The sequence below is a fragment of the Leuresthes tenuis genome, unplaced genomic scaffold, assembly GCF_036924035.1.
Source record: "Leuresthes tenuis unplaced genomic scaffold, fLeuTen1.0.hap1 SCAF_12, whole genome shotgun sequence".
NCBI classification, from domain to species: domain Eukaryota; kingdom Metazoa; phylum Chordata; class Actinopteri; order Atheriniformes; family Atherinopsidae; genus Leuresthes; species Leuresthes tenuis.
In genome coordinates this window covers 32,268,916-32,281,600 of record NW_027325366.1, presented here as the reverse complement: position 1 = coordinate 32,281,600, position 12,685 = coordinate 32,268,916, and the positions used below count along the sequence as shown (strand labels likewise).

General features: G+C 37.9%; 1 protein-coding gene across 3 annotated transcripts in view; it reads right to left on the bottom strand.

Moving 5' to 3' along the window:
• ankrd44 (ankyrin repeat domain 44) overlaps positions 1-12,685 on the bottom strand; it is a 39,080-nt gene that overhangs the window by 26,214 nt on the left and 181 nt on the right. For all 3 annotated transcript variants that reach the window (XM_072397514.1, XM_072397515.1, XM_072397516.1), the window contains exon 2: positions 2,930-3,013. In XM_072397514.1, the coding sequence (XP_072253615.1) occupies positions 2,930-3,013 (84 nt within the window). The remainder of the gene's footprint in view (positions 1-2,929; positions 3,014-12,685) is intronic.

Here is a 12,685-nt window from a genome sequence, read left to right as displayed (position 1 = left end):
TTTAAAATATCTCTACTTGTCTCTGCAGTGACTAAATCAGTTTTTAATGACTTCTCTGTGAAGAAACCTTTTGTAAAGTGGATTTAAAGTCTTCTGTAAATGATTATATGCAGCTTCAGTATTTTCCCACACCGAGACGCACCAAAGGTGCATCAGTCCTGGCCTGAAAGGCAAGAAAAGGCTTGTTGTAGTTGTTCTTTGTGTTTGTTTTACGTCTGTTGGTGACTGACACGTCTATTCCAAACACTTTTATATATTTTTGTTTTGTTGCGGTTTCGTACCTTTTTGCTGTTTTTTTGCATCTTTGTGGTTATTTTGTCTCTTTTTGTCTCTTTGCAGTCCTTTAGTACCTTTTTGCTGTTTTTTGCATCTTTGTGGTTATTTTGTCTCTTTTTGTGTCTCTTTGCAGTCCTTTAGTACCTTTTTGCTGTTTTTTTGTATCTTTGTGGTTATTTTGTCTCTTTTTGTGTCTCTTTGCAGTCCTTTAGTACCTTTTTGCTGTTTTTTGTTTGCATCTTTGTGGTTATTTTATCTCTTTTTGTGTCTCTTTGCAGTCCTTTAGTACCTTTTTGCTGTTTTTTTGTATCTTTGTGGTTATTTTGTCTCTTTTTGTGTCTCTTTGCAGTCGTTTCGTACCTTTTTGCTGTTTTTTGTTTGCATCTTTGTGGTTATTTTGTCTCTTTTTGTCTCTTTGCAGTCCTTTAGTACCTTTTTGCTGTTTTTTGCATCTTTGTGGTTATTTTGTCTCTTGCTGTGTCTCTTTGCAGTCCTTTAGTACCTTTTTGCTGTTTTTTGTTTGCATCTTTGTGGTTATTTTGTCTCTTTTCGTGTCTCTTTGCAGTCGTTTCGTACCTTTTTGCTGTTTTATTGCATCTTTGTGGTTATTTTGTCTCTTTTCGTGTCTCTTTGCAGTCCTTTAGTACCTTTTTGCTGTTTTTTTGTATCTTTGTGGTTATTTTGTCTCTTTTCGTGTCTCTTTGCAGTTATTTTGTCTCTTTTCGTGTCTCTTTGCAGTCGTTTCGTACCTTTTTGCTGGTTTTTTTGCATCTTTGTGGTTATTTTGTCTCTTTTTGTCTCTTTGCAGTCGTTTTGTACCTTTTTGCTGTTTGTTTGTATCTTTGTGGTTATTTTTGTCTCTTTCTGTGTCTCTTTGCAATCGTTTCGTACCTTTTTGCTGTTTTTTTGCATCTTTGTGGTTATTTTGTCTATTTTCGTGTCTCTTTGCAGTTGTTTCGTACCTTTTTGCTGTTTTTTTGTATCTTTGTGGTTATTTTGTCTCTTTTCGTGTCTCTTTGCAGTCGTTTTGTACCTTTTTGCTGGTTTTTTTGCATCTTTGTGGTTATTTTGTCTCTTTTCGTGTCTCTTTGCAGTCGTTTTGTACCTTTTTGCTGTTTTTTTTGCATCTTTGTGGTTATTTTGTCTCTTTTTGTGTCTCTTTGCAGTCCTTTAGTACCTTTTTGCTGGTTTTTTTTTTATCTTTGTGCGTCTCCTGACTGTTTTATGTTGCGTGTCTTTGGTGCCTCTGTATTTGTTATTTCTTGTCTTTTTGGGGTTTTTTCCACCAAACTGGTCCCAGTGCTGGGGGCGGGGTTATGGAGACCATCCATCATCTTCCGCTTATCCCAGCTCAGGTTGCAGAAGCAACAGATCCAGGAGGGAGCACTAGGACCACCATATTTTAAAAATCAAGAGCCAATGTGGTGTTTATTCCACTTCATTCAAGAGAGAACAATAAAAAACTGAGCTGCAGCCTGGATGGGAAGGAAGAAGCGGAGGAAGAACATAGCTGCAGTTACATTCATAGGCAGTGGACCCGTTTGGTGATCCGTCCAGAGGCAGGAAGTGGGTGCTTGTGATATTTTCAGTGATGCTTCAGCAGCTGCTCTCAGAAGCTCAATAAAACATCTCTAGAAATAGACCCAACAGGAGCCCCGTGTAAACAAACGAAAGCTCTGCTTACATTTACCTTTACTCATTAAAACACACTGCGTCTCCTCGAGCACCAACAAGCACATTTTTCTCCTCTTTAACCAATTTGTATGCATTTTAAATCAAGTACGGTTTACACCACATGATTTTAAACGGTCATATGGCAGAAGATGAGCTTCACTGTCCTCTCAGAGCCCCTCAGTGACGGACACACGGCCATTCGGCTGTTCTGGGAGCAGCCTCGGCTACAGAAACTCGGCTGAGGTGGACGGCGGCGGCAGCACAGAGGACGGCCCAATTCCGCTGCAGCTCTACACATGTTGTCCATCTACATACATGTAAATAAACACACGCTCTGAACTTTGGCTTCCCTGACCTGCGGCCCCTCCTCCCGCTCTCAAACAGGAAGTGGGGGTTGAGCAAGGAGAAGAAGATGGATACCATCGAGTGGGGTTTTATTTCCTGAAAACCTGAATTTTGAGTTGACAAGCAGTGAAAAAAGCAGCTGTACTAGAAATAATTCACTTGTAATCAATCCACGGAGTGTTAGAAAGACAAAACCCTCAAAAATACATCAACAGGAACCTAAAACAGAGCTCTTAAATGTCAGGTTTTTAAATTTGATTTGAAAACACGACAGAGAAAGAAGGAAATAACTGAACCTCAGGAGCTAAACTGTACATATTTCTGTATTTAATCAGCACCTGCGATCAACCCTCCTGTTCAACCAGCAGGTTCGACATATCCAGGCTATCTTTATCTTAACTAACGCCAACAAACTCACTGTTTATGCTGACAAGCCTCATTAAATTCATCCTAAATCAGAGGATAGTATCACAAATCAAGACAGTCTTCCTCTGCTGATGTTTCTATGCTCGCACAAAGTGAACAAAGTGTGAAGGGTTGTGTGGGAAAAACATATTCTGAGGAATCTGGCTTCAGAGTTTTAATGTTGTTAAAGGATTTTTCAGAGAAACTGAAATGACGTGTGTGTCCTCACCAGAATATTGATGTCTTCAGACTTGTATATAAGCATTCGGATCTCATCAGGCTCTGCACTGAAGATCGCCTGGACGAGAGGAGGCTGGTGGGGGGGGGGGGAGAAGACAGTCACATGATATGAAACAAGAACATGTAATCAATTCAAAGTGAAGTGACATGACGAGGGAACATGAGAACGTTTCCTGAAAACCAGACTCCCACGGTATGAAATGCTGCCTGTGTGAACACAACTTCATGTAAAAGCTGCAGACTGTGGGCAAAAATGCTGGAGTTTTTAACTCCTGCCACTTCTTTTATCTGCTGCTACATAGAAAAACTACTGTGGAAAATTCTTGGGAGATACAGATCAGAAAAATAAAATGCTTGTGTAATGAAAAGCCCTCAGTGAAAAGCGATGTGTGGAGGTCACATCTGAGAAGCCCTTATTTTTCTTTTTAGTATCACAGACACGAGGTAAATATAGGCCCCCAGCACACACAGCAAATATAAGGCCAGCACCACAACAGAGGCTGCAACATCTAAGTTACCCAAAGGCCAGAACATAATGCAAGATGTACTGTTCATTCACTCCTTTAAATAAGGGGGAAACTATTGATGTCATTTTTAAAGTGCTCAGCCGTGATGTTGATATAAAGTCGAAGATTGTCTCAAAACCTCGTGACAAGAAATAAACAGATGGCTAATTAGTTATCGCACATTGACTGATGTTTTTAGAATTATTAGGTGTTTCTGAAGTTACATTTTCAATTATAAACTGCGGCTAATAAAATCTTGGTAAACTAATATAATTTTGTTTTATGTCACCTTGTTTAAGTCAATGTTCCAGCAAATAGCAGGTTCTTAATGCTAATATAGCAGCTAATGGGACTTTGTTAAAGCTAACATAGACACTAACATAACCTTATTCAGGCTGACACAACGGCTAATATGTTGTTTGAGCCAATGCTGTTGCTAACATTACCTTGTTTGGGCAAATGTTCCAAAGTGCTAACATTAATTGTTTGGGCGAACGTAGCAGCTATTATTACTTTGTTAAGAATAACATAGACATTAACATTACCTTGTTCAGTCTGACACAAGGGCTAACATGTTGTTTGAGCCAAGGTAGTGCTGCTGCTAACATTACCTTGTTTATACTAACAAACCATGCTAACATTACTTTATTCAGGATAACATAGCTGACATAATGTGAAGGCTAGCATACCTAAAAACATACATTGTTTAGGCTAACATAACAGCTAACATTACCTTGTTAAGGCTGACACAGACGCTAAACATTACCCTGATGAGGTTGATATATCAGAAAACTATCATCTTCTATAGGCTAAAGGTAGCTAAGCCGCTAACATTACCTTGTTTTGGATAACGTAGCAAAGCTGCTAAAATTACCCAGATAAGCATATTACATTTGCTAACACTACATTGTTTGGGCTAACATAGCGAAGTTGCAAGAATTACCTTATTTGGGCCAACATGGCTGCTAACATAACTTGTTTAGGCTAACATAGCAACTAACATTAACTTGTAAAAGCTAACAAAGCAGTTAATATTGCCTTGTTCAGGCTAACATGGCTACTAATCATTAAAACTTGACGAGGTTAACACATCAGCTAACATTACCTTCTTTAGGCTGACATAACTGCCTTCACATTATTTGGGCTAACATAGCAAAGTTGCTAACATTATCCTGTTTACACTAATGTAGCTGCTAACACTTCCTTCTTTTGGGTAACATAGCTGCTTACATTACATTGTTTGGGCTAATGTAGCAATGCTGCTAACATAATCTTGTTTCGGATAAGATAGCTGCTAGCTCTACCTTGTTTGGGCTAATATAGCTGCTAACATAATCTTGTTAATAAGGCTAACATATTTTCTTATTCTTAAAATACGTATGTACAGCAATCTTTTTATAAAAAATGGATTAAATCTGGGGTAAATTAATTGGATGTTATTCTTATTTTAACTTTAAATTAATTAAATGTCTTTGTATTTCATTACTACTGATACAAACTAACAGTAACCAGTTAATAAAGATTGCTGATATGGTTACAAATCTACTTTAAATCAATGTGAAAAGTGAAAGACAAAATAAAAGTTGAATCTGCTGCATATATAGTTCAAGACTGTATACTATTGATGTTACTGATGAATCACATCTAACGGAGCCGGCCTCACTTTACTTCCTGTGTGTTTCTGCTTCACTTCCTGTTGCACAGTCTCTCCCTTCTCAGAAACCTGAGAGAGGAACCAACCACAGAGCAATGTTTCACTTCTGCTTTGGAAACTCAGAAACACTTCCTCATGTGACCCGGTTGGTCCCCTTGAATGTGAATCGTGCACATTGATCAAAAAGTATTCTACACATTCAATACTTAGTAAGAAGCTACTTTAACAACAGTTAAAGCCTCCTGGATTTGGAGTCTGTAAACTGTCTAAACTTCCATCTTCAGGTATCTTTATAGATGATTTATGAGGTTGTTCTTAGTTGAAACCATTCCATGACCTCCATATTTGTTCCAAGGCCCCTCTATTCTGGTTTTCTCTGTTAGCATCATTGTAAAAGCGGTTAAAAGGTGAACCATCGTCCCAGTTTCAGGTTTTCCACAAGGTCCTCTCTGTATATGACAGCAAAGCTCTTTTCTTTGGTTCCGTCCAGTCTCTTTGGTCCACAACATGATGCTGCCACCGCCATGCTCCACTGCAGTGATAGCATTAGCCGGCAGCGATGCATCATCTGATCGGGGAATCTATTATCTCCTGCTTTTAAATTATCCTCATCTGTCATCTGACAAACTCCAGAGAGGCTTCAAACATTTTATACGGAGTTGGTTACCCATACAATCCTGAAAGGTGGAAAGCTGCGTTCGACCTTTGAAGTGAGACTTCTGGGTTCTGCATCAGCTGGTTGACTCTCGGAAGAGTCTTGGTAGCTCCAAATATCCTGAAAATGAGGCCACGGAGCTCCTGGAACACTTAAAGATCCAGAAATGTTTTATATCTTAATCCCTGCAGCTTTATCAAAGAAGTCTTCAGAGATTTCTTGAACCTCAAGTCTCGTTTTTTGTTCAGATTTGTGTTTCAGGATCTTATGTGCACAGGTGCATGGGTTTGTAAACCCTTTTATACTTCCTCAGAGAAAACTTCCACAATTTTGTGGGAGAAAAAAAGTGTTTTATGCTGATTTATCATGGTTAAATGGGCAGATGGAAACGGGTAATGCGAGCACGCTCTGATGTAGCAAATATGTTCCCATCAGGACTGATCACATGAGCTGTTTCTGTTTCCAGATATAAAACATTGCACTCGTTGATATGAACGAATGAAGACAACAGTTGAGAATTATCTCAATTTTTCTATATGGCCACTTGTTTTGGTTGTGTCTTCTTCATCCAGGTTTTGTGTCTGGTTAGCAACAGCCTCTGTTTATTAAGGCCGTGTGGCGTAGATCCTATCGAGCCACCTGCTGAACACAGTTTATTTACTCCAATCCAGGTGATTAAAACAAGCATGAACAGCATTTTATATGCTTCAAATCTGTTTGACAATTGGCTAGAAATGATTCACTTACCACAAATGGACTTCAGTCAAGTTAAAGACAAATCTTAAGCGTAATTAAGTGGAGATTAATGAGTAAAAAGATGCTAATTTGATTCACTTCTAACTCACAAGTATATGTGCAAGTATAACCTGCTAAAAATTGTAAACTTTTGCATGTGCTGCAGTGATTTTTCCACATTAAGTGGAGACATGTAAAATCAGAGAGATATAGGTTGAAAAAAGATCTGGCCTCATAAAATTTAAGGGGAACTGTGCCTTTAAATAAGCAGCCGACACTTGGCATGCACTCCTAAAAACCTCAGCTGGCATCAGTCTCCATCGCAGTGCTGTCTGTGATCACATAGTCAGGAATCATATATGCAGCCACAACAGACAGATTCATGGTGTGTGAACTGAAACAGGAAATAAGACGTTGCATCAAGGTTAAAGCCTGTAATTTCTGTAGCCACATTAATAATTAAAAAACAGAAAAACAAGGACTTCAGCAAACATACTCAACCAATAAAAGAAAAGCTGGGCAGACATGGGAACAGAGGCCTGACAGGAAGCGACATCCTGACTTTGACTCCCATTCTGGTCTTCCTGGGATACCATCCCTGCAGGCTATCTCTAATATAAGAGGTCATTGTTGCAGCACACACGCTCACATGCATACCCCCCCACTTCTTATTAGGCTTAAGGCCGAAGCAATGTGACCCAGATCCCATTAGAAACCAAAACAACTGGAAAGTGTTCTTCAGCTCAGACCAGCAGAGCAAACTGGAAGCAGATACGTCATCGTCTCATTCAGAAAGATTAAAAAAACATCATAAAACACTTTGTTTTGTCTGGTCCAAACACAAAAACTATCCCACTTAAATTCATGCAAACCATAAACAATAAATAAACCATTTTACTTTAGAGACTGAAGCCAGAGAATATTTAGAATTCTTGCTTATAAAGACAATAAAAGGATTTGAAGTAGGTTAGTTATCAGATTCAGTAACAGAGAGATTAATGTTCAAATTTTACTCTCAATCACCTTCAAGTCTTAGTTTTTATTTTTATTTCTCTGTTACATTAAATTATGTAGGGTTATTTAAATTATGTATTAGGGTTATTTGAGGTGCTAACATTGCTTTAATTGGGTTAACATAGCTGTTAACATGACCTTATTTGGGTTAAGCTGCTAAAACTGCATTATTTGAGTTAACTTGGTTGCTAACATCACATTGTTTAAGCTAATTTAACAGCTAACATTAAACTATTTGGAAAAACATCAATTTGTTAAAATTAACCCCATTCTTTAAGTTATCACAGCTGGGCTAAAGTAGCTGCTAACATTACCTCATTTGAGCTAGTGTGGATGCTAACATTGTCTTGAATGGGCTAAAACATCTTATATTTCATTAACTGGGAAAACATTATTAGTATGGATCACGCTAGATTATTCTACCTTGTTTGGGCTAATGTACCTGTTCACATTATTCATTGTTAGGCTGCTAACACTGCTTTAATTTGGCAAAAATAGCTGCTAATATGACTGTGTTTATGCTAATGTAGCTGCTAAAACTACCTCATCTCGGCTAATGTAACTGCTAAAATGATCTAGTTTGAGTTAACTTAGTTGCTAATTTAGTAGCTAACATTTCATTAGTCGGACAAGATCATTTTTGTTAAAGTTAACACAGCTAGGCTCGCCTAACATAAGCTTACTTAGGTTAACTAATAGCTAACTTTATATTGCTTAAACAAACTACTAAAATTAGCCTGTCATGTTTACCATATTTGACATAAGTTCACACCAACTCTCCCTGTCAGCCTAAAAACTTCTCAAGAGTTCACACTTCCCATTCATAGACAGCATTAGTGTTACTTATGAGTCCAAGAAGTTAAGACATCAGGAACCAGAACCAAAGCCAGTTATCAAAGCCATACTCTAAGACCCAGTGGTACAGTCTTTATCTTCTTTGCCTCTTATCCTACACAAACGTCCTGCATCAGATTATCTGTTTTCATTCCAAAGACATGCTGCAAACACACACACCAACCTGGAATACATGACATTCACGTCCCAAACACACCTCAGACATTCTGACCAGTGTCTCCATCCAGAAAAGAGCGTGTGCTCTGCAGACATGTCTTCATTTCCCTGATGCCTGAGGGGATGGGGCTCTACCTGCTTCAGCCTCACACCTCAGACAAGGTCACTTTGTTTCAAAAGGCCTGTGTTTTCCAGCTAGTTTAGTGGAATATGTGATCATAATTACATAAAAGGCTGGTTGTTTACATTTCAAAAGAAGTCAAATAGTTTGGTAGTGATTTATAAATAATAAGAAAGGTCATATTTGTCTTAAGAACAGACAGGAAACACCGGAGAAAAAAAAACAAGACCAACGACATTTAATATAGAGACATATATGAGCAGAAGTCAACAACTTCCTGTACTTGGTTTGTATTCGGTCTGGTGGAAACAGGAGCTCTCTCCCCTGCAAAGCTCTTCAGTATTCAAATGAAAAGACATGAGGAAATTCATCTGAACAAAAGCACACGAGCGGCTCGTTTTTATTCACAAAGACAACCGAGAAAATGAAGCTGCGGCATCAGGATTAAACCTGCAGGTCTCAGGTTGAAGTGGTTCCTGCAGGCCGCCGAGCTGAGCCGAGGCATTCGGTTATCAGTCATCATCAGCATGTTGTCTGAAAATAACAGGAAGTTCTACAGTTCTGGGTCACACACACACACACAGAAACAAAAACAGCTCTTCCTTCCTTGACGACAGATCTGATACAAGCGTCAGATGAGAGGTTTCTACAGTTGGAGACATGACTGAACAGAGCAAAGAGGAAAGTGGTTCCCTAAGAGAAGCGAAGGGACCTGCAGGGTGGCCCTCGAGGTCTGACACGATAACTCAGCATAACAGTGATGTACGAACCACCACAAACAGCACCGAGATCATCTCTTCTGCTCTGCTTTCAGCTTCTGCAGGACAGAATGACAGAGGTCATTATTCTGTGCCACCAGCCCAGTCAAAACCATCCTTAGACTCATATTCCCTGACTTTCATGTAGGACCTCGGTGCTGCCGAACACCATATTTCTACCTAATCTTTTCTTACCCGTGTTTTGTTTTGTAATCAGTTCAATTATTTGTCTTTTTTTAAATGCTATAAAAAGGTTAAAGCACCCAAATGTTACTCCTGGTCTAACAGGAAGATGCACACATGCTACATCCTGTCAGAATATTTCAATAAATTTAGATTAAACGCATTTCCTGGATTTATTTTTGACTGTTTTGTTTCCTTGTGGCTCTCTTTGCAATCATTTCGTCCATTTGCTGCTGTTTTGAGCCTCTCTTTGCAGTTATTACTCATCTGTTTTTAGATGTTATGCCTCTCTTTGCAGTTGTTTCTGTCTCTTTTAAATCATTTTGGGCCTTTGTGGGTGTCTCTAAGTGGTGTTTATTTATCAGAACTCATTGATTTCAACGAGTCAAGGCAAACAGAGGCTAAGTAGAGGCTCATAAGTTCAATCCATATTTGACAGCAGCTCTTCTTCAGCTTTTGACTGTGTGCAAAAGTTGTCAATGAGAACGTTCAAATTCCCGTTTCTCTGAATATTTACATGACTAATCGACCCGAGAGTTTACTATCATTACCACAAGATGAGCCCAGAAGTGGGCAAACTGTGCAGATGAGCATCATGTGACACAATCCAAAGCTCCAGAGCAGAAACTTAGTGAACCTTGTGGTGAGACTGTCTGTCGAGGATGTGTCCTTGGGATGAAAACCTTATCACGGCAGGATCTTGGCACCGAATATCAAGCATTACAGCACCAATGACACAAAATAAATCTGCATTTTCTACATTTTTAACTGATGCCTCTGATGGGTGAAAAGTCTTTTACTTTGATATACGTCACCACAACCGAAGATTCTCAACTAAATGAATGCAAACCTGCATCTTCCCTGAATAACTGCAAAAGATCCAAAATGATGCTTTTGAACCTATAAAAAAATGTGTCTTTTTTGTTTAAAAGTGGCCGTAATCTGCTATGAAAACAATTTAGATTCACCCTATCCAATTTTAATTTAATGTTTAATATTTTAATGGATTAATACGCATCATATTTTACAAGTTGTTCATATGTTGTGTGTGTAAATCTTAAATGGTAAGATAAAGTTAGAACAATTAGTAATTTACACAAACAAACAATCATCCATTATTCTGATTACCTTTTAAATCATTTTAAAAACAAAGTGAAAGAGCAGCGAATATAACTAGCAAATAATCGATGATTTGCTGTTTTTCACTGTCGAATTTCATGTAAACTAAAGATTTTTGAGTTTTTCGGAACCGAATTTAACTTTAAACAAATAAATGAATAAATAAAAATGTGGTTTGGGGGCTCTTAGTTGAACTTAGTCTCCATCACCTCTGCGAAGATGTGACAAAAACTTCAATCAATTCATCGAAAGAACAGTCAGCCGATTCATTTCTGGTCGTGAAGCTGAGAGCAGGAACTGGATAAAAGGCCATGAATCCCTATGATTCATATCTATTCACTGATCTGCAGAAAATAAACTCTATAAACTCAAAGAACCGGACAAATACTGTGCTCACTGCTGGAGTAGCCAACTCAAAATTAAATGTATTCATCATGACTCAAAAATCACGAAATATAGTCCCTTCGCTTGTAAACTGGGACGGTGAACCCTGTTGTTTTCTAAATTAAAACAGTAAAAAGTCTGTAACTAAGCCGTGGCTCGATCCACGGCTGGATGGCGTTTGAATTTTATCGAAAATATGTGTATTACAGGCAATCAAACTGCCTGAAATCACTGATGACTCAGTTGATAGTGAGTGTATGTGGTGTATGTTGAGATTTTATTCACCCATGATAATGTACTCAGAGTATCCCATTAATGCACCATAAAGGTGTAGAATCGATGGTGACTAACCAAGCAAAAACAGAACCATAATGCATTGTGCTGAAGGAAGATTTTCAAGATCAAGCAGATCTCCAGCGGACAACCCCAAAGTGTTCTTTTATCATGACTCACTACATAATCATACAACAATTATCCGGACACAGCCCCCATCAACGTCCCTTTGCCTAGCTAGGCTAGTTAGCTTTTAGCCAGACAGCTTTGACGTTTATTTTTCTTTAAAAAAAAAAACTAAGAAATGAAAAAGGAGCTGGAGTTATTTATATATATACACAAAAATAAAAACAAAGTAGTAGGTAGCTCTAAAATGAGCATGGTGCGACAAAAAGCAAGAACATTTCCCTCCACGTCCTTCAAAATCTTACTGGAGTTCAACAGCTTACGTTTGAAAATATGCCAAAAATGAAATATGCATGAAATACATAAGCAAATTTAATAGGAATATGTTAAAAGGAAGAAAAGCAACGTAGAATCCAGAGAAATCACAACTGTATTCTGCTAAGCAAGGCTAGTTAGCTAGCTTTGGAGAAAATAAGTTTTCTTACTATCATTAAAAATTATTTTTTCACTTTCATATTTTACATTATACAACTAATTAATAAAAAGTATTATATTAAAGACACATTATGAAAATTCATTAAAAAAAGTGTGCTAACTGGGTTAAGTCTTGGCTAACCAAGCTAGCATCACTATTCCTGTTTTCTATTGTTCAGTTTTATCATTTTTGTGTCTGAAAATATCTTTTTATTATCATTTTTAGTTCTTTAAGGTAAAGTGAGCATAAAATCTTCTTTTTTTTAAAAAAATCCTGAATTCCTGAAATATGTGTTCAATGTATTTTTACACTTTTACCTCAAATAGACGCTGTTTTTTTACACAATAAGACAATATTTTTTTCTGAAATTTTGTGTGAGGGCTGGTTTAAACGAAAACGCTTCAGTGAAGTACTTTATGAGTATGTGGAGGCTGGTTAATTTCGTGACTTCCCTTTAGTAACTGGTTACTTCTTGCGGAAATGAGCGGGAAGTCAGAGCTGTTCTGTCCTCATTTTAAAGGACCGTTTACAGACGAAAATCTGAACACTATCGTCCAATTTCATTCAGATTTATGCGCTGTTCTGTGCACAGTTTGTTAAAAAAATATTTTTTTTTAAAAAAGGTGTTTTGATTATATTTATAAATATATATTTGGCTTGGACACCAGACTGAATGGCCAGGGGGCGACACAAAGCCAAAGCAGGACCTTAAAACACTTTAGAGCCAGACA